The 23,395-nt window shown below is 44.5% G+C and overlaps 1 protein-coding gene across 1 annotated transcript in view; it reads left to right on the forward strand.

The window, feature by feature from the left end:
* The window catches only part of SNRNP200 (small nuclear ribonucleoprotein U5 subunit 200), a 983,530-nt gene that overhangs the window by 627,698 nt on the left and 332,437 nt on the right, over positions 1-23,395 (forward strand). Inside the window, exons 32-33 of the mRNA XM_069619090.1 lie at positions 14,069-14,260; positions 14,480-14,658. Of these exons, the coding sequence (XP_069475191.1) occupies positions 14,069-14,260; positions 14,480-14,658 (371 nt within the window). The remainder of the gene's footprint in view (positions 1-14,068; positions 14,261-14,479; positions 14,659-23,395) is intronic.

Here is a 23,395-nt window from a genome sequence, read left to right on the forward strand (position 1 = left end):
TCGTCCCTGCCTATTATGCCGTGAATATGCAATTAAGTCAATCCAGCCAGGCAGTACGGGAAGGGGAGCCTAAAAGCATTTCAAGCTCACACTGTCATCCCGTCGGTCAAAAAGCTCAAAAGCAGAGTGCAAGCCAACCAAAAGGTTCAATGTAAAATTATAGAAAAAAGTGCAACCCGTACCTTCAAATTGAAAAAAGAGCTCCTCCAGAATATGAGTGGGTCTAAACAATACAGCTCCGAATTCTTGTAGAGGTGCAATGCGGGATTCGCTAGGACACGAGAAGGTGGGGCCATCTAGAGACCCAATGCGGTCCGTATCCTGCAAAAGGGAAACCCATCCCGGGGTTAAAGAAAATAAGGAGAGAACTAGCATGCGAGCAACAGAAGAAAACCGAAAGAGACTAAGTAGAACCTCCCACTCTTACCTATCTACGATGTAGTCCTCCTATGAGGCTGTAGCCGCTAAGCAGGTCAGAATCAACTGACTACTGCTGAATGCGTAAGTTCCTCCAATGGCTTCGGCTTAGTTCCCGGAAGTCAAATGAGGGAGCTACTCAAAATGCCTAAAAAACCGTCTCCACGTCCCATGTGACTGCCGTCAAAGATCACATGACGCGGACTAGAAAGTCACGTCCTTAAAGGGACAGTGCATACGAGAGGAATAGACGGGAGAGAAAAGGGAAAAAGAAAGCCCCGAGGAGAGGGAGACAGAGGTAAAGACCCAAAGTTGCTGGTTGTCATATGACATGGATGTCATAGTCCTGTCATTAGGAAAAAGATAAGTGAAAAAATAATGAAAAATAAAATAATTATAAGAAAAGTAATGAAATGAAAGGAAAAGACTCCGATGACATTGACAGAGAAAGTCCATTAATTAGGTCCAATCGAGGCAGAATTGGAAACGAGAAACGCAGTCCCAGGATCGGTTCTCAGATAGCACATTGTAGCCATTCTTCTTGGTGGTTAAGTCCAGTATAATAACTGTCAGTGTGGTACATCCACCACTGCTCCCTTTGTGCTAATTTAGATGCTGTGTTATGGCGATCAGTACCTTGGACTCGTTCCAATACCCACCATTTAAAATCATCACAGCTGTGGCCCAATTCCAAGAAATGGGCCACTAATGGAGCATTGTGAGTGCTAGTCCGGATTCTAGATTTGTGCTCCGAAATTCTAGTTTTAATGGGTCTAACTGTCTTGCCAATGTAAGATTTATTACATGGGCAGACAATAACATAGACAACATTAAAGGAATTACATGTAGTGTGTTGTCTAAGCGACCAAACTCTACCATTAATGAATATGGTAGTGCATGCTGTAGTGAATTTGCAAGCATTGCAGGACCCGCATGGAAAATGTCCTACAATCGGAGGAAGGCCCCACTGAGATGTCAATGTGGGTTGTCGCAGAGGGGGTTTAGCTCGATCTGCCTTAGACAGCCAGTTTTTGAGATTTTTGCCTTTTTTGAACGCGAATAAAGGTCGTTCCAATTCTGAATTATTAAGTTGGAGGAGGTGCCAGTGTTTATAAATCATTTTTTTAAAATCTCTTTATGGTGAGAGCTAAAAGTAGTAACGCATATAATGCGTTGACTAGTTGCATCCGATCTATTCTGCTTAGTAAGTAGTGTATCTCGATGTTGATATCTGGCTCTCTTCCGCGCCTGTCTAAGCAAAAAAGGAGGATAACCTCTGGCTGTTAATCTGGTTGTAATTATATCAGCCTGAGTCAGATAGTCATTGACTTTGGTGCAATTCCTTCTTGCTCTCAAAAATTGCCCATATGGTATGCTTTCTCTAAGTGCTTTAGGGTGAAAACTATCAAACCGTAGAATAGAGTTGCGGTCTGTCTCTTTTCGAAAAAGTTCCACAAGAATCTGTTCACCATCTGATTTCACTGTTAGGTCCAAAAAAGGAAGTGAAATGTTGCTAGAAGTCATGGTGAATTTAAGGTGTGGACTAAGGGAGTTGATCCAGGGGAGAAAATTGTTATAGTCCCCTTTAGTAGTATCCCAAACCATGATAATGTCGTCTATATATCTTTTGTATAGACGTATAGCCGCAAAAAAAGGATTCGAATCATGTAATATCAAAGATTTTTCAAAGTGCCACATATATAGAATGGCATAATTGGGGGCAAAGGATGCCCCCATAGCCGTACCTTTAACTTGTAAATAGTAGGAATTCTTAAATCTGAAGTAGTTTTTGGTAAGAGCTAATTCTAAAAGTTGAATCAGGAACTCACTAGGTATATGTTGAGTATCTGGACGAGAATCCAGAAACCGCTTAATGATGATTAAAGATTCAGCTTGCGGTATATTAGAATAAAGTGACTCCACATCCAAGGTAATTAACATTTCGTGGACAGGATTTCTTTTTGAAACCTTTAGCATCCGATACTGACACTTATATACAAGACACTACGGATGCCATTAAACAACTCGAGAACCTTTCTTTCAATCCTGTCCACGAAATGTTAATTACCTTGGATGTGGAGTCACTTTATTCTAATATACCGCAAGCTGAATCTTTAATCATCATTAAGCGGTTTCTGGATTCTCGTCCAGATACTCAACATATACCTAGTGAGTTCCTGATTCAACTTTTAGAATTAGCTCTTACCAAAAACTACTTCAGATTTAAGAATTCCTACTATTTACAAGTTAAAGGTACGGCTATGGGGGCATCCTTTGCCCCCAATTATGCCATTCTATATATGTGGCACTTTGAAAAATCTTTGATATTACATGATTCGAATCCTTTTTTTGCGGCTATACGTCTATACAAAAGATATATAGACGACATTATCATGGTTTGGGATACTACTAAAGGGGACTATAACAATTTTCTCCCCTGGATCAACTCCCTTAGTCCACACCTTAAATTCACCATGACTTCTAGCAACATTTCACTTCCTTTTTTGGACCTAACAGTGAAATCAGATGGTGAACAGATTCTTGTGGAACTTTTTCGAAAAGAGACAGACCGCAACTCTATTCTACGGTTTGATAGTTTTCACCCTAAAGCACTTAGAGAAAGCATACCATATGGGCAATTTTTGAGAGCAAGAAGGAATTGCACCAAAGTCAATGACTATCTGACTCAGGCTGATATAATTACAACCAGATTAACAGCCAGAGGTTATCCTCCTTTTTTGCTTAGACAGGCGCGGAAGAGAGCCAGATATCAACATCGAGATACACTACTTACTAAGCAGAATAGATCGGATGCAACTAGTCAACGCATTATATGCGTTACTACTTTTAGCTCTCACCATAAAGAGATTAAAAAAATGATTTATAAACACTGGCACCTCCTCCAACTTAATAATTCAGAATTGGAACGACCTTTATTCGCGTTCAAAAAAGGCAAAAATCTCAAAAACTGGCTGTCTAAGGCAGATCGAGCTAAACCCCCTCTGCGACAACCCACATTGACATCTCAGTGGGGCCTTCCTCCGATTGTAGGACATTTTCCATGCGGGTCCTGCAATGCTTGCAAATTCACTACAGCATGCACTACCATATTCATTAATGGTAGAGTTTGGTCGCTTAGACAACACACTACATGTAATTCCTTTAATGTTGTCTATGTTATTGTCTGCCCATGTAATAAATCTTACATTGGCAAGACAGTTAGACCCATTAAAACTAGAATTTCGGAGCACAAATCTAGAATCCGGACTAGCACTCACAATGCTCCATTAGTGGCCCATTTCTTGGAATTGGGCCACAGCTGTGATGATTTTAAATGGTGGGTATTGGAACGAGTCCAAGGTACTGATCGCCATAACACAGCATCTAAATTAGCACAAAGGGAGCAGTGGTGGATGTACCACACTGACAGTTATTATACTGGACTTAACCACCAAGAAGAATGGCTACAATGTGCTATCTGAGAACCGATCCTGGGACTGCGTTTCTCGTTTCCAATTCTGCCTCGATTGGACCTAATTAATGGACTTTCTCTGTCAATGTCATCGGAGTCTTTTCCTTTCATTTCATTACTTTTCTTATAATTATTTTATTTTTCATTATTTTTTCACTTATCTTTTTCCTAATGACAGGACTATGACATCCATGTCATATGACAACCAGCAACTTTGGGTCTTTACCTCTGTCTCCCTCTCCTCGGGGCTTTCTTTTTCCCTTTTCTCTCCCGTCTATTCCTCTCGTATGCACTGTCCCTTTAAGGACGTGACTTTCTAGTCCGCGTCATGTGATCTTTGACGGCAGTCACATGGGACGTGGAGACGGTTTTTTAGGCATTTTGAGTAGCTCCCTCATTTGACTTCCGGGAACTAAGCCGAAGCCATTGGAGGAACTTACGCATTCAGCAGTAGTCAGTTGATTCTGACCTGCTTAGCGGCTACAGCCTCATAGGAGGACTACATCGTAGATAGGTAAGAGTGGGAGGTTCTACTTAGTCTCTTTCGGTTTTCTTCTGTTGCTCGCATGCTAGTTCTCTCCTTATTTTCTTTAACCCCGGGATGGGTTTCCCTTTTGCAGGATACGGACCGCATTGGGTCTCTAGATGGCCCCACCTTCTCGTGTCCTAGCGAATCCCGCATTGCACCTCTACAAGAATTCGGAGCTGTATTGTTTAGACCCACTCATATTCTGGAGGAGCTCTTTTTTCAATTTGAAGGTACGGGTTGCACTTTTTTCTATAATTTTACATTGAACCTTTTGGTTGGCTTGCACTCTGCTTTTGAGCTTTTTGACCGACGGGATGACAGTGTGAGCTTGAAATGCTTTTAGGCTCCCCTTCCCGTACTGCCTGGCTGGATTGACTTAATTGCATATTCACGGCATAATAGGCAGGGACGATCAGGCCCCTGGTTTTCTCCCTAAATTGATCGGGAGTTGCTCACTTCTAGTTCTTCCCTAGAACAGATTGTGGGGCTATCCCTGGAGTTAACATAAATGGGAATATGACTTTTTACTGCACGGATAGGGTCACGCATGGGGTTGCTAGATCAGGTCAAGGGAATAATTTAATGAGTGATTTTAATGTTTAAATAAAAAATTGTCTATTGTTCTAATTAGTTCTTTTTCTTTTCTTCTTTCCTTGATGTATATCTTTTTACAAATGTTAGTTTGAGTATCACTAAGATGGAGAAGTATCTCATCGTTGTGAATTACGGAAGATCTACATGAAGATAAATGTCTGCATGGAAGAATTTTAAAACTATTTCCATATTGCCTGTAACCAAGTGCTTTGTGCCTTGAGATATGTGAAGAAATGAAATGTTTAAATTGTATTACTAAATTATCTAATCTGTCCTGTCCTGAGGAAGACGACTGTCAGGCCTTCTCTCCCCTGCTAGGGCAGGAGATAGACTGCCTAGACTGTGCTAATTAGTCGTCGAAACCACCCGTGTATGATACCAGTACAGCCCATGAAATGGTCGGTTGCTGTACGAGGTACTGGTTGTTGACTATCATGGTCAGATTGGAGACAAGTATTGCCTCTGTTCTATTAAGCTACGACGCGACTATACTTGTCTGTTTCCCATAACAATTTATTGGATTGAATAGGGGGCAACTTTTTTACCTCGCAGGAGATACTGAATGTTCAGTCTTGCCTGGATGAGTGCCCTTGTTTTTCTGTTTTTTCTTTTTCTTTTTGGTTTTTTCTTTTTGAATATTTTTTCCTCTTTGTTTTTTCTAGTTAATTCAAACTACCATTATAATTTTTCCAGTGTATTTATTCCAATAGGTTAGGAATATTATCAAGCTAATATGCACTTTAATAGGAAATGTGGAGTATTGATGGTATGTTTTTATGCTGCTTTTATTGTAATTTCAGCACTATGTATGATATAATTGAATATGTGTCTATTAAAGATTGATGAAATTCTACTTTCCTTGACCTGATCTATCCCCCGACTTGACTCCTGTGCTTGTTGCAGTTTATCCCGGCGATTTGTTCTCCGGTTGCATACATGTGAACCCCTCTTCCCTCTTGGTACATATTATTTTGGTTCTCCCCTGGGTTCATGTGGTCGGGGACGCCTATTCTTTGTTTTAATGTCTGTACAGTTACTATGGCACACTTTAAATTCGAAACTTGTGTAAGCGTGGTTCGCTATACGCAGGATTGGGTGGGTGCCGGATTGCATTCACACCTCCTCCTTTTTTTCAGGATCACTGCTGTGCATTCTGTTCTAAGCATGTGAATCCATGAAAGATCCAATGCTGGAGAAGGGAATAGTTTCTTACCTGTAACTCCATTTCTCCAGCATTGGTATCTTTCATGGATTCACATGCGCCCGCCGGCCTCCCCTAAATGCAATCGTCTTGTAGTTCTTGGTTTCACCCCATTCTGCTTTGGAGGGGTCGAAATCTGAAGGGAGCCGCGGAGGCGGGGCACTTATACCGCTACGTCCTAGTGGGGCATGTGTGTGCGGCCCAAAACGACGTAGATAGGACACGAAAGTGTCGAACGTTTTCCTAGGGGAAACGGCTTTATAAGCTTAACGAGGGTTCCCAGTCTTTCGACGGGGAATATTCTAAGCATGTGAATCCATGAAAGATACCAATGCTGGAGAAATGAAGTTACAGGTAAGAAACTATTCCCTTACATGGAACAGTGACCTGATTTTAAGCAAGAAGCGGAAAAAACGCTTTCAGAGCATGGCTCAGGCAGAAACGCTACACAACTAAATTACTTAAATGGCAAAAGACAGTGCAAACACTCTGCACAGGGAATTCTCGATCTATATGGGGATTGCTGAGTATGGCAAGGGGAGATACTAACAGCTCTGTCTAACCCAATTGGTATAGTCCAGTGGGAGGAATTCCTGAGAACCGGCAACTACACTGTCTCTGGCCAGTCCCAGGAGATGAAAAATCTGGGCCGACCTACTCCTCCTTCCAAGGTGACAGTTGAATCACTGATTGCCAGGATAAAAAACCTTAAAACATCGAGAGCTCCTGGTCCTAATGGCCTTGCTAATGTTATTCTAAAGAGCAATCCGGAATACTGGGCAGAAGTACTTGAGCTACTATTTGAAAAGATCTTGAATGATGAGTGTATTCCGGAATCCTGGCGGACAGCAACCCTGGTCCCGCTTCATAAGAGGGGAGACCGGTCGGACCCTTCTAATTACCGATTACTGTCCATGATGGACTGCACGGGCAAACTATTTGCAGCATACCTACTACAGGAGCTACAAATATGGGTAGACAGAGAAAAGACCTTAGACCAATTTCAATGCGGTTTTAGGGGCGGATATTCTACGGTACACAACCTGGTAGTAATGGACATACTTCGAAATAAAGCCCGAAAACCAGGTAACCCGCCCCTATATGCATTGTTTATTGACTTTAAGGCCGCCTTCGATCTAGTCCCTAGGGAGTTACTGTGGTCCAAACTTGAGAATTTGGGTTGCCCCAAAGGAATACTACACTATCTCAGACTGCTACATCACAATACTACAGTCTCCCTGAAGTTAGACTCCAAGGGGAATATGACCAATAGGATTGGACAAAATCGCGGAATAAAAAAAGTATGTGTCACGGCACCAATACTATACAATCTGTTTGTCCACGATATTCCTAAAATATTAGCATTGGAACACAACTGTCCCCCCCCCAAGATTGGCGCCGATCACTGCCTGGTCTTAGCATATGCTGACGACTTAGTCATCATGCACCATACCATCAGCAGTATTCGAAGATCAGGAGAGGCATTCAGGTCTTCTTCTCAAAACAACGGCCTGGCAATTAATTTGTATAAAACCCAGGTGGTAGTCTTTAGTACCAAGAAGATACCAAGTGCGAGTGTCAAAATACACTGGACTGCAATACAATACACCTCCTACTACAGATACCTGGGCATTGAGATTGAGCCGAAGGGGCAATACACTATGTGTAAACAGGCTAGAATCACGCAAGCGGCCCAAGTTACAGCCCTGATATTTCATTTTTCTACTTCACATTGTGGGTATACCATCTGGGCGGCACGACAATTATACCTCCAGGTGCTAGCACCAATGATAACCTATAGCCTAGAAGCACTACAACTGATGGACTTGGAGTGGCTGCAGATTCCAGAGGGAAAATACTGGAAGAAAATACTCGGTCTTCCGGCATGCATACCCATGTCCATCCTCAGACTAGAACTGGATCTCATTTCGTGGAAATCACAGGTACTCAGAAAAAGGGCCGAACTCTAATCTGCTGGCTGCCATGTATTGTGAAATTAATAAGTCCTCCTCATATCCACTCATGAAAAAACATATGGACTGTTACCTGGAAACGATAGGTTGGACCCAAAGACCACAAGGGGATACAGCCTCTTCACTTAGAGCGCTTTCTAAGAAATCCGAATTGCACGACTGGATCAACAATTTTGCACATCTGGAAGATCTGAAGCGCTACACATTTGTCCATTATATGAATGAAACCTTTAAGAAGCCATTATCATACTTGACTCTTTGTCCTTCACCACGCCCGAGACGATTTATTCTCCTGCTAAGGATTGACCAGCTTCCGGTACTGGCTATAAGTGGGATTATGAACAATCTCACCATACTTGAATGCTCCTGCCGGCTGTGCATGGACAGATCTGAGACTGAAACAGGCAAACATGTCCTTACCAGATGTCCTGCTATGATAAGTCTATTCAACATACTATATAGACTTTGTCCGCAGACTGGACCATATCAGTAGCAACGACTTCTGGTTAAGGGCGATCAACGCAAGCGGACTGAAACTTTATATTGCAATGTACAATGTGTGGTTGACTATAGAGAAATCACTGGATATAAATATATAGTCATCCTGCTGTCTTATTATGCTAATTCTCATCAGAGTTTAATTCCCGAACCAATAAGTCTGTGTACTAGTAATTTGTCTCCTAGAACTTTTACTTGCTAGAACATGTAATGGATACAACATATGTAATTGCTCATTAATGATAATGTATTGACTATACATTATTTAGATATTTTTTCCATCCTTTATTTCTGGGTTTGTACTGTTTATTCTTGGTTCTTTTGGCAACTTGCTTGTTATCTATTCTCTAATTACTATTCTCCATTTCATTTGATTTCTTTCCTTCGTACTTTCTACTCTAGATATTCTGAAAATTCTTTTACATTTTATTGCTAATGTGTCTTTTTAAAAAATCATTTTAATGTATATTTGCTTACATGATGTTATAAGAATATTTACTCTGTAATTTATGAAATGTGAAAAGCTTATGTTAAGCTATAACACATTCATAATAAATTAAGTAATTCAAATTTATCCTGTACAAGACTTTAGCCCATTGACTTTGGCCTGACCTATTGCATTGAATTAACTCCTTTGATGAATTTAGTGTTTGCACTGCCTAAGAGTAACTAATCTTCTTTTTATTAAGCTATGCTTTTTTGCTCCTACTTCAAAGTACTCTGGCATTTTGCTCCTCCTTCAAAGTAGTTTAAATGCCTCAAACATACAGTGTAAAGTACTGAATTATATTTGTATGTGATATAGATTGCCTCCTCCTAGTGAATGTTTTATAACGGACTGAAATAAATTAAGGGTTTTACCAAGAAACCTTGAGTGTAAGAGTTTATTTGAATACATGTGATTGTAGACCTCTGTGTAACATCATTACAGCACACATTCCCCTCTTGCGATAACCCTGGCTGATCAGCAACGCTACCAAAACTGTAGTACAGACTTATACCAAAGGTTGGTTTGCTTACAGCTGTAGTCCTAGTTGTGTGTAGTGGTCCTAAAGGATACTGCATACAAACTCTGCCTAACAAAAGGGCAAACTTCAAACAAGTGGCACTTCAGTGTTTCAGCTCCTCGCGGCTACCGCAAACGGCACCACAGTGGTTTCTGGCTGTCAAGATGGGCTTTCCTTTCTTCTGGGGTTTAGCACTCTGTTGAGGTGGCTCGGGCTCGGTCAGTCCTGCTTCCTGGGAGTCCAGAGGATCTTCCTGGAGCTCTTGGCCAACTTAAAAGCAAGGTACACAATCTGGTGTTCCTCTCCCTGTCGTTTCGGTTTCCAGCAGCAACTCTGTGGAAATTCAACCAGCTCCGAGAAGTATGTCCAGCTGGCTTACTTTGGAGTTGATTGGTCCCACCAACTCGAGGAGAGAAGTCGTCCTTGCAGGGGCTTCTCTGTCAATGCGAATTTGGAGTTTCAGCACAGCAGCAGGGCTTCAATGGGCAAACCAACGGTCCAGGAGTTACAGCTGGCGTCCTCTTCAAGTGCTTCGGATTCCTTCGTCCAGTGGTCAACTCTGCCTTCCAAGCCAAAAAGCCTCGCCTTTTATGCAGGTTTCTCCCATTCATTCCAGCCTAGCTGTCAGTCACCCAGCAGGGTGGCTGTCCTTGCTGGACAGTCAGCCGGCCAATCGCCACAGAGTGCATTTGGGTCTCCTAGGAGACTAAGCACAGGGAGTTCCGGGCACCTCCCTCACTTCCTGCCCCCACCAGACACCCCTGGAGCCAGAGGCGGGCTTCACTCATGAATGCCGCCAAAGGCAAAGCAAACAAAGGCACCAAACCTGGTTTGGCACACAGAGTAAATCTCAAGAAGGGCCTTTCTACAAAGAAATGGCGAAAAATGAAGACCAGGGCCATTTTGACAAAAATGGCACCCCTGGGTGCTTTACTGCAGCTGCAAACGCAGCCCGCGGTGAATGCACACCACAGTAGTTAAAATTAAACCACTGCCACCAGCCATTCATCGAAGAAGGGGTAACATAAATTTGTTTCATGAGAAGCTAGCCAAAGGGGAAACTAAGTAACCCCTCCAGTACCCTATTGTAAGATAGTGTGTGCTGAGTATAGAAAGTTACTATGGTAAGTAAAGTCAATTTCACTTTACTGCTCTTGGAAACAGCAGTTCATCCAAGAGAAGGTATTTAAACCTTTGGGAAATCTGAAAGACTTCCATGTGCCACTGCACTGTAAGGTGCTGTGTGACACAATGTAAAAGATGATGCCTAGGGAGTTTGTCAAACTCCATAACCAAAAGAAACAGTGTTCAAAATCACATTAAAAAACATGAGAGGGTGGGGGGAAAAGGGCCTTGCTCTCTGCAGGTAAAAAAAATCAAGTCCTCAAAATCCAGCAAAGTTGCTGGGGGTCTCTAAGGTAGAGGGAATTAGCACATTTCTGAGAATCCTCCCTAACACTTACCTTAATCTGTGTTCCACTGATCTATGTGATCACTGCGACTGTCATAGTTACGACGGACGAAAATGCCGACTTTTTTTGTTATTTTTTTAAACCCCTTTACACCACATATATATGCAGGGGGAGAACCTCTGCAGCGCCCCCATATTAATATATCATATACCCCCCATATATATGTGGTGTGGGTGGGGGTCTAAAAAAGAGTCTGCATTTTCGGCCGTCGTAATTGTGAGGGCGACATTTTCGGCCATTACTGTGTTCCACTGATCTGAAAAGCAACTGTAATAGTTCATTACAGCATTAGGTCTTACTCAGCTAGTATAACTGAAGGTTATTCTGAATTTCATAGGTTCATACTGTTCCTTGAATTTGTGTTCCCCTAATCAGAGAAGTATACTTGTGACACTGGGTTGTGCCTCTGCTGAATCTGCTTCGAGCATTTCCAAAATAGTCACAGGGTCCATTACTTAACTTGAAATTCTTATGTCTTTCTTAAAAGTGTAATGGGGGTTTACCGTCTCTGATTTTGCTGAGTGTACTCTAAAATAGTTGGTGTGTGTTAATACTGGTCTCTGAGTAGTTTAAGGCCCCTACAGAACGTATGAGTTGTTTTACTAACTCTGAACTGAGTTCTAAAAAGTAATGTTGCAAGGAGTATACTTTTAACTGAGTTGGTTTGTTATATTATTTCATAAGTGTCACTGCATGACTGACCGGGTCTACTACTCTTGAAATACTGACTGTATTCAAAAAGTATATATAACTGTGTTTTACTCTCTAAGAATAGCTGATTGCCCTCTGAATGTGTAATAGGTTTGACTTACCTGGACTACTTATTGTACTCCCTCTTTCTCATCCTTTCCTCTTTTTTCCCTTAATGAGGTTGCTAGACAAGTCCGATATATGAAAGCCTCATCAAAACAGGTTCATCCCTGTTCCTCTAAAACCATCAAGGAACACATTGATACCCTCGCTCTGACCCTTGCCAATTTTTGTAACCTCTCCTTTGCCTCAGGGTCCTTCCCCTCTGCCCTGAAGCACTCCCTTGTGCATCCTTTTCTCAAGAAACCCACAGCCAAACCCTCTTGCCGGGCTAACTATTGCCCAATTTCCATTACTCCCTTTCTTGGTAAACTCCTGGAAAAACTGGCCATCTCTCAGCTTAACGTTCACTCCGATTCTGTTGGCTCTCTCCATGACCACCAGTCTGGCTTCAGATCTGCCAGAAGCACGGAAACTGGTCTCCTGAACATCCGTGAAGATCTGCTCTCCAACCTGGATTCTAACATTCCCTCTGTCCTCATCCTACTCGATCTCTGTTCTGCCTTCGGCATGGTTAACCATACCATCCTGCTCTGGCCTGCCTGACCTCTTTCACCTCTGATCGACCCTTCCAGGTCCAACTTGGGACCTTCCTATCATCTATCTCCCTCTCTACCTGTGGTGTTCCCCAGGGGTCTAACCTCTCGCCCTAGCTTTTCAACCAATACCTGGCAACTCTCTCCCATTGCATTTCCATTTTCTGCACAAATTTCCAGTGCTACGCTGACGACACTCAACTCATTTTCAGGCTGCCCTTGGCCACCTCCTATCCCTCTCTCATTGTCCAACTGCCATTGAAGATTGGTGTGCCGCCAATGATCTCTGTCTGAATGCCAGCAATACGGAGATCCTCCTCATCGGCACACCTTGACATTCCTTTCCGCTCCCACTCTGGCCAGCCTCCCTTGGCCCTCCTCCTGCCCCCACCTGCGAGGATCAGAACCTCTGGGTCATCTTTGACTCAACACTTTCCTTCTCTGCACACATCTCTGATGTCTCTAAAAATTCAAACTTCATACTGCACCTCCTCAGAGGTACTCTGCCTTTCCTATCATTCCCCCAGAAGCTCACTGTCTCCCAAGCTCTGGTTCTCTCTAGGTTGGACTATTGTAACTGCCTCTTTCTAAATCTATCTGCCTCTACTCTCCGCCCTCTGCAACTAATCCAGAACAGCTCTGCAAGACTTGTCCTTGGCCTTAAGCCCTGGGATCATATCTCTCCAGCTCTGAGATCTCTCAATTGGCTCCCTGTGAATGCAAGGATTAAATTCAACACCCTCTGCATTATCCACAAGGCTTTCTGGTGCCTGGGTCCAAAATACCTTCAGCTATCCCTCCGCAAGTACCTCCCCTCTCGAGCTCTTTGCTCCTCTAACTCCCTCAGCGTCACCCGGTCTGCTGCCTTAAACCCAGCACTTGCCACTTGCGGGCTGCACTACCACTGTTTGTTGCCTTTATTATTTATTTATCTGTTTCTCATTTGCTCCTTTCCACTTCTCCCCCGTTTAGTGCACTTGCACGTTCTCAATGTCACTGGACCTAGTAAAATCGTTGTTTTGTTCTCCCCTGTTCGCCTCCCTTGCCTTGTCATGCTCTGAAACACTTATGTACGAGCGCAATAGAAATAAAATATCAATACTCTCAATGAGGTTATACTTTGGGTTGTATCCTGTAAGTATTGAGTTGGTTTTTATAATTGCTTATGTATAATGTGATAGTACTTATTTACCCAATATGTACCTTGGTCTACTTGTATTTAAATAAACCCTTTATTTTTACAATACATAGTGTTTCAGTGTTTCTTGGGCCATATGTATACTATTTCTTTTTTCTTTATACTGATTCTAAAGCCCCCTCTCGCTCCTAATATCAGACTGGCTGCTCTGTCCATGCTACCTCATTCTCAGGTAGTACAGCCTTATACTGAGTGTGGAGCTGATGTACTGCCTCAGATGTATGGCTTTTGTAAGTCTTGGTAGGACTTTAGAAAAACTGTCTTAACACTGCTACCTAACTCCTTTAGGTATTTCCCAGGTTAATCTGTTCTCCTTTTTTATATCTTAAACTGCTGTTAATCTGAACTCTTGTCTCCTTAGCCAGTTCTGGAGGTGATCTGTTCCCGTATGCGCTACATCTCCTCACAGATTGAGAGACCTATTCGGATTGTCGCCTTGAGCTCTTCACTTTCCAATGCCAAGGACGTGGCTCACTGGCTTGGCTGCAGCACCACTGCCACCTTCAATTTTCATCCCAATGTGCGACCTGTCCCGCTCGAGCTGCACATACAGGTAGAGCATGATCTGGGGGAGGATGACTGGAGTCTCTCTTCTGGAACATATTCTTTTCTCTGACCTCTTATATCAACTCTTTCCTTTCTCATACCCCACCTCTTCCTCCATCTGTTTGATTCCCCCCCCCTTCTTCGTTAACCTCAATCCTCTCCTTTTATTCATTGCTGCCCCTAATTATTTGCCCTTGTCTAACCCTTCTCCACTCCCCACTTCCAGGGTTTTAATATCAGCCACACACAGACCCGCTTGTTATCGATGGCGAAACCTGTGTACCATGCCATCACCAAACACTCTCCCAGGAAACCGGTCATTGTATTTGTGCCATCCCGTAAGCAAACACGGCTGACTGCCATAGACATCCTGACCACCTGTGCCTCAGATGTGCAGCGACAGAGGTAAGATGGCTGAAGCTGTAGTGTTGCTATTGGGAGTGGAACTGGTCTGCTAGTTGTGGATGGATGCATGGTGTAGGTAGAGACAACCTGTGTTGCTACAGATTTTTTGCTTTTGCCCATTCATGCTGCCTTTCGGCTGTTTCCAAACACTGACTGTCTTGCAGTGCCTGGAAAGAGAAAGGGTCTGTTAGGTAAGATGTGCACAGAACTGGTAAATCTACCTGACCTGGGTCAACCCCAGAACTTTTTGCTTTACTAGTGGGATATTTTTCCTTAATACCTCAGTGAGTGGGAACCTTTTTCCACACTCACATAATCTTTAACTCTTTTTATGGGTGTCCTTTTTCTGACTCTCCAGTGTCTTTTTAAAGTTATCTCTTTAAAAACGTATTGGCGATAAGTGCCTGTTGTTGCTGGGTTGCCCTAGGGGCTCCCCTCAAAACTAACTTTTGCTAACTTTGAGAGAACTACAGTTCCCAAGGGTAGAAAGGATCTTTGGATCCCTTTTACATTTCATTCTGTGAAGCCAGCACATTCCACCTTATGTGGAGTACTGAGGAGATAAAAATGTATCCCCCTTTCACACTAAAACTGTAACAATTATGTCACAGGGACAAGCTTACCTTCAATGGTTGGTGGCAGTGATACCTTGTATTCATTTTGTGCACCTTTACCACAGGCTTTGTTCATAGCTGCAGTAAAGGCACCTAAGGGTGCTCATTTTTACCAAAATGGCCCCAGTCGTCTTTTTTCGCCATTTTAGTGTTTCTTGTTATTTCTTGTTCCTTCCCGGCATCCAGGGCGCGAAATTCCTTTGTGTGATTTTTATCTTCGGTGGGAGTCCCCTTGACTCCCCGCCCTGGCTCCAGTCTCTGTGAGAGCAGGAAGTGAGGGAGGAGTCCAAAACTCCCCAGCCCTTTGTCTGACGCCTTCCTTGAATGGGGACAAATCCCAGTGGGGGGCTGGCTGTCCTGATTGGACAACCAGACCGTTTCTTCTTGTAAAATGTGGGAGAGAATGCAGAGGTTGTGCTGTACTTCCTGATAAATGCTGCAAACCTGGAAGCTGAAGACATGTCGACCACTGGAACTTAAACCGAAGAGGATGGTGAAGGAAAAGCGGCAGAGACAATTTCCATCGATGGGAGAGCCTGCTGTGTAACCGGAGCCTGCTGGAGCCCTTCCTTCCAATCGACCTGGGGACTCTGAAAACGATGATCCCGGCCCAAAGCCTGGTGACACTCACTAGACTCAAGAAGACCTGCATTTTAAGCCATCCCACGCATTGCTGCGACCTTGCGTTGTTGCAATACCCCAATACCCTGGGATCTGGAGCCATTGTGCGGTGCACGGTCTTCCGAATCTTGCTGAAATTTCGTGGGCATCCTGGTGGATCTCCCAACACCAATTGAGTCTGAAAAGTCCCCTCACCAGAGTGCTGTACCTTTAAAACCACGAGAATTCAACCGTGATTTTCTGTCTTCTGTGCTCCTTGAAAAGGCGCCAAATCCGCAGAACTGCATTCAGACACGAGGGAAACCTTGCCTAGAGCCTTCTTCATCGATCCTGCTGCGAAGTCCCTTCTGAGGTTTTGTTTTCAGTCACCACGACAAGGAATCCACTGACCGGGTATTTGGCTGCAGACCCTGAAGTTCTACTGCAAAATCTTCAATTCTGAGGTACTGTGTTGGCCTGGGTATGTACTTACCTTAAGCCTGTTAGGATTTCTGTGTAGCTGTGGGTTGTTTTCTGTAGTGGGGAGGCCTCTCATCCAGTGCACCCAGTCCCACTATTAGAATCCTGCTACGCCGTCTTCTGCGAAGCCCCTGGACCCTCTTATAACTCTTGAAGTAAAGTACTCATCTGTTTGCCCAGTTTTCCCTAAGGAACTCTGACTTTTACTACTAAAGAACCTATTATGAGACTGCCTGTTGGTCACTAGTCCTAGTGACTCCCCTTCTGCCACTGAGAACAAGAATAAGGAAAGACTTTCAAGGGATTGGGACTTCTGCCTAGAAAAGAAAATGTGTTTAAAAGTTACTTACTTGTAAAGAGTTGTTTGGTAACTGTAATTCTAAGAGTGAACAGTTAGAAAAGTTCTTACTGATCTTGAATGTGTGATGCACTATTCTTAAAAGTATGGTTAACATCTTTTCTTCCTTAGCAACTGTTTTTCCAGTGTAATAGAAAGTAGATGTGAAGGTATTTTACTCTCCTGTGATTCGGTTGAGCCTCTTCCCAAAAGTAAAGTGTTGGTATCACCAGATTAGTCTGAGGATAATTGTATGAGTGTCCCCCAACTGGGTCTTTCTTCTCCTGACTTGCTTCTAGCCTGTCCAGAATAAGACTGCATTAAGTTGTTGCCTACCTAGAATAACTATTCAGTAAAGTGTAGCATTGTGTTTTACTTTCCCCTTCATTGTGAGGTTAAAAAAGTATGTGGTGTTTACTTACCTTGTGTTAGCTGTGTGCCATCCAAAAATAAGTTACGAGAGTTACTGCTTACCTCAATCTGGGGTTCCCTGATTTCAAAAGCACCTGTAATTGTATATTACATTCTTAGGTTTTCACCAAAAGTATATTGTCCAGTTGACTGATTAAGTGATTTGTACTGAGAATCATTATACAACTGGAAGGGTTTACTGCCCTTGCATTACTGAATGTAATTATAAAAAGTAACCATTGGTTTTTACTCCCCAAGAATAGGCTTGACCTATACTGAATGTGTATTAAAAGGTTTTGACTAACCTATGGTCTGTGTACCTTAAAGTATAGTGTTGTGTTTTTATATTGTGATTTCATATAATGTGTTAGTACTTACTTACCCCTAGATGTATCTGGGCGTACCTGTATTTAAATAAATCCTTTATTTTTTCAATACAAAGTGTTTGTGTTTCTTTGGATCTTTTGTATTACAATTTCATTTGTACCGATTCTACAGCCCTCTCTCCCTCCTCAGATAAGCCTGGCTGCTCTAAATACGCTACCATATACTCGGGTGGTACAACCTTATACTAAGAGTGGAGTGTTGTACTGCCTCAGTTGAATGGTTTTACTAAGCCCTTAGTTTGACTTCAGAAAAACTGTCCTAACAGGGTTTGAAAGTGCACAGTAAAGAGAGCGAGCTTTAGTGCGTTACAGGGTCTGTGCTCTTGCTTCGGGCCCTATGACTTGGAGGATCTTGCGCCTCTGAAGCCCTTGCCTTGTTCTATAGGCGGGTGTAACTGGGTATTCCTCTGAACACTTCAGTGGGATGTTAGGTTAGATTTTAAATTATATGCCAAATAGTCTTCACATGTGAGATCCCCAGCACATTTTGCTAGACTTGTGGATTCTCTTTTTATGTTCCTGAGTGAGTGGGAACCTTTTCTTTTCCCCACTCACCCTTTCTTTTACTTTTTTTTTTTTTTTTTTATGGGGGTCATTTTTCAGACTCTCCATAGTTTACTTTTGAATCGAATACTTTCCTATAACATTTTGGCATCTACATTGTATTATTTCAGCACACGTCACTTTCTGTGCAGTATTGCTGGGTTGCCGATTGGGCTTCCCATTTTATTTCCTCTCGTCTTGCAGAACACATGTTCTCATGGGTAGATGGGGATTTTCATCCCCCTTATATTTTAAATTGAGTCTAGCACACCCCACCTTATGTGGGGTGCAGGGAAGATGCATGGTATCCCTTTCCTCACTCCTCCTGTAACATTTATGTTACAGTAACAAGCTTACTATTATGGCTGGTGGCAATGGACGTACTTAATGACTTTTGTGGGAATTTGTACGCGCAGGCTTTCAGACCAGCTTGAGTAATGCATAGAAGGATCACCATTCTGCTAGAATGGTGGCTACTTGCTTTTTTCGCCATTTTTAGTGTGCTTGTTATTCTTGCTCCGTCCTCTGTTGCCCTGTGTGGAGGATGTCCTGGTTGTACTTTAGTCTTCGGCGGGAACCCTTTGTGTAGCCTGCCGAGGCTCCAGAGTGTCCGAGTGTTAGGTAAGCTTTTCTAAAGTCCAGCTTATGTGGGGCTTCACAAGCCTGATCTCTTGCTTTTAGGGAGCCAATTAGTCGTTAGAGTTGTGGAGCAGCCAGGCTTCACTTGGGAGGCAGTTGAGCTGTAGAGCAGTACAAAGAAATTAGTACATATAGATACCCAAGTAAACACTTACTCACTTCGTTATATTTAAATATATTTTTCTGGAGCTTGTGGATCTGCTTGGATCACATGCTCTGCATAGGACATCTAGTGGAAAATTTATTTTTTTTCTAAACTGAAAAACGGACGTCGACAGGGCGTGATTAGTAATACTATCCCTAGTGTGACATGTACTGTACTCGTGGTCCTTCACGCATCGTGGTCCCGCAGATTGTTTTTTTCCGCCATGAAAGTCGGTCGCAAAAAGGTGGAGGTTCTCTATTCTGACTTCTTTTAGAGAATGTCTATCCTATTGGCCCCTTCTCTCTTTGCTGAACTTCCCTGTTAATAAATAATGGACAAAACCCCATTTAAGTTTTGTCCCTCTTGCCGTCGATAATTTCTGTGAAAAGACACGCACCGTGTACAACTGTCTCCCGAGGCATCACGCCGAGAAGCACTGTAAATCTTGTCAGATTTTCTGGCCAAAATGTCACGACCCGTGACCCAGAACCCCACTGGCATGGTCACATGCCAGGTAGGGTTAGGGCTCGGGGTTCATTCGGGGCCCCAAGGCCCTTGCATTGTCACCGGAGACTCTCCTGGAGTCAGTCCTGGCGCCTTTGGCGCCAGGCTCATATTTGGAATTGGACTTGAAGGGACTACTTTTCATATGGAGGCCTGCAGCCAACATGGAGGCACCCACACAGTCTAGTCCCTAAGAACCAGACTGTGCGGTGCAGTGTTTTAGGGTGTGGTAGCCCGGACTACTTTACCTGGACTACTTTACAGGGTAGGCTATATAAACCACACCCACGCTAAAGAAAGTGCTTTGCGTTATTCTGCAGCCAGCAGCGTAACGCTCACCGTGTTCAGAGACCAGAACCCGGCGTTCCTGGAATCGCGGACCTGCAGAGGAGACGAAAGAACATTATTAGCAGTTCCAGCTTACCTGCAGTCTTCCAACCTTCGATCCCAGCTGCTCACGGTCTTCCATCCCGTTGGCAGCATCTTCAGGACATCGCTCTTGCACCGGAACGAAGCACCTGGGGAGGAGAGAAAAAGGGACAACGTTAAACAGGTTACTCACGGCAAACTCAACAGTAACCAAAATCTCCTCACCTGGCTGGGCATATCTTGGCTGGTTCCGCTCCGGAAAACACTGCATGCCCAGAAAGACCATTGTAACCTGAAAAGGAATAAAGAATACAGGTTAGCCCAAAAAGACATTAGCGCGCCACACTTCACGTTGAACCTACCTTTCTTCATACGCTCTGCGTCCATAAATCCTGGCAGGAGCCGAACCCAAGCAGCGCACCCAGCGAACCTCCGCATACCTAAGGGGGAAACAATCGGGGAAAGACATTAATAGCCCACAAGAAGGCAAAGGCCCTCAAAGACTACTATAATCGAACTTGCCTCTTTAAAGACACTTGAATGGGTTGGTATCAGTGAAGTTAACTCGGTCGCTTCAACCCGCAAAAACTACGCGCCCCTGCGCAGAAAGCAGGACGGAGAGCACGCCAGACATCATAACAAGGTGAGGAGGGGGGCCTTCAGGACGAGTCCAAGGGGCTTGTGGGAGGAAACGAAATCTGAACCTAAGCCCAGACCTCCTGTGTTTTCAGGCCCACCTGCCATAGAAGACATCGTCCCGAATTGAGTACATCTGGGGGAAATCTGGCAACCAGGGCATACTGGCGTCCCTGTGGATATCAGGTGGGCATAACACAAAAACTCTAAAAGATCGGCGGACGAAACGCTGGGCTGCCCGAGGCTTCCATAGATGTGACGGAAGACTCCAGCAAGGGCAGTTACGGAGTCATGAGTGACGCCGAGGGCTATAGGGATCCGTCCGGACCCCAAGTGCAGGCCGGCGACCCTGTGATTGAGAAGACACCCGGCAGCCACGGCACCCATAAGCATAAACATGTTAAAGACATACCCCACAGTTGACTCTCTAAGACACAGTTGAGCGTTGAGGCCCATGCGGTGACCGGGGATAAAACCTCGGGTTCCTCACGGTCCTCTGGGCCATGCCCATGCCTCTCACTTTCTCTAAAAAATCCAGGACATCCTGTCCACCCTCTCCTCCACTCCCACTCGTCTCCTCTCTCCGTCTGTACTTGCTGACCCTCCTTCAGCCACCCCCTACCCTCCTTCTCATCCTTTCCTCGTTTCTCCCCTGGCAAGGTCGCTAGACAAGTCCGATCTATGAAAGCCTCATCAAAAAACAGGTTCATCCGTGTTCCTCTAAAACCATCAAGGACCACATTGATACCCTCGCTCCAGCCCTTGCTGATTTTTGCAACCACTCCTTTTGCCTCAGGATCCTTATCCTCCCTTCTGAAGCACTCCCTTGTGCATCCTCTTCTCAAGAAACCCACAGCTGATCCTTCATGTCCGGCCAACTATCGCCCAATCTCCATTACTCAATTTCTGGGAAAACTCCTAGAAAAGCTGGCTATCTCTCAGTTTAAACTACATTCCGATTCTGTTGGCTGTCTCCATGACCATCAGTCTGGCTTCAGAGCTGGCAGAAGCACAGAAACTGCTCTCCTGCTAATCTGAGGATCTGCTCTCCAACCTTGAATCTAACATTCCCTCTGTCCTCATCCTACTCGATCTCTCCTCTGCCTTAGACAGGGTCAACCATACCATCCTGCTCAACCGTCTCCGTGATAACCTGGGGATCACTGATCAGACTCTGGCCTGGCTGAGCTCTTTCCTCTCTGATCGGCCCTCCCAGGTCCAACTTGGGTCCTTCCCATCATCTATCTTCCGCTCTACCTGTGGTCTTCCCCAGGGGTCTAACCTCTACCTCTCCCTGGCAACTCTCGCCCACTGCATTGCCATTTTCTGCTCAAATTTCCAATGCTACGCTGAAGACACTCAACTAATTTTCAGGCTGCTCTCGGCCACCTCTTCTTCTTCTCTCATCTCCGATTACCTAACTGCCATTCAAGATTGGTATGCCGCCAACAATCTTTATCTGAATGCCAGCAAGGCTGAGATCCTCCTCATCGGCACACCACCACCATCCTTTCCTGTCTTTCTCTGGCCGGCCCCCCTTGGACCTCCTCCTATCCCCACCTGCGAGGCTAAGAACCTCGGGGTCATCTTTGACTCTACACTTTCCTTCTCCGCCCACATCTGATGTCTCTAAAAACTCAAACGTCCTACTGCACTTCCTCAGGGGTACTCTGCCTTTCCTCTGCTTCCCCCAGAAGCTCACTGTCTCCCAAGCTCTGGTTCTCTCTAGTTTGGACTATTGTAACAGCCTCTTTCTAAATCTACCTGCCTCCACTCTCTGCAACTAACCCAGAATAGGACTGCAAGACTTGTCCTAGGCCTCAAGCCCTGCGATCGTATCTCTCCAGCTCTGAAATCTCTCCATTGGCGCCCAGTGGATGCAATGATTAAATTCAAAACCCTCTGCATTGTCCACAAGGCTTTCTGGGGCTTGGGACCAAAATACCTTCAGCTATCCCTCAGCAAATACCTCCCCTCGCTCAGGATAATTCGATTTTCAAAGAAACGAGCTGGGGGCAGATCTGTCTACGGCTGGGGCCTCCCTCTGGAACAGCCTCCCTGCCACTCTAAAACTTGGAGAACCGTCTCCGGTTCCGGATGCACCTAAAGACCTTCGTCTTTGCTTCTGCCTTCGCCCCCCCTCTTCTGTTCTGATCTGTCTTCTGTCGGTACTGTGCACCTGGCCACCCTCTGTCCTCAGGGACCAGGTACCTGCTCACCCTGCAGCCCTCCTGCACTGCCTCCGGACCACAGCTTGCACTGGGGTCTGTATCTGTACCCATACAGTCTCCCCACCCCCTTTTTCTTCCTGCACTTATCAGACCTACCCTGTCTGCTGCCTAAACCCAGCACTTGCCCCTTGCTGGCTGCACTACCATTGTTGCCTTTATTTTTTATTCTATTATCTGTTTTCCCTGTATCTACGCACTCTCCATTTCTCCCCCCTTCCATGCACTTGTCCCGTCCCCTCTCTCCCATGCACTTGCGCGTTCTCAATGTCACTGGGTCTAGTAAGATTGTTGTTTTGTTGTGCCGTGTTCCCCTTACCTTGCCGCGCTCTGAAACACTTGTGTATGAGCGCGATAGAAATAAAATATAATTTCAATTCATCGTCCATGCTTTCCCCTATTGGCAGTTTGGATCAGACACTGCATATAAAAAAAATCCCTCCTTCCACGTGACGAAGAATAGGGGTCAAAAGGCATCTCAGCATCTCCTAAAAAGGAACTGAAAATACGAGCGCTAATTCAAAACTAAGTTAACGCATCTCTTCTAAAGGCAAGGTGACCGCAAAAACACAACATTGTCACGACCCATATCAACCCCCCCCCCCCCCGGCCACGCCATGGGTGTAACGCCCACCTGGTTCCCACGGGGGCGCTGATCTAGTCTGGATTACTGCGGCCTCTTCTAGCGTGATGCGCAGGACCCGGAACACCGATTGGACAGGACCTCCTAATCGTGCTTCCTTGGCCCGTAGGAATATCCTTCTGCAGATGAGAAAGGGATTTAACAGTCTGCAGAATGGTGTGCTCCCTTCCCCCCTCCGTTCCTCTCTATTCCTCCAAACCCG

Source organism: Ambystoma mexicanum, chromosome 10, assembly GCF_040938575.1.
Source record: "Ambystoma mexicanum isolate Mex_15411 chromosome 10, UKY_AmexF1_1, whole genome shotgun sequence".
Classification (NCBI taxonomy): Eukaryota; Metazoa; Chordata; class Amphibia; order Caudata; family Ambystomatidae; genus Ambystoma; species Ambystoma mexicanum.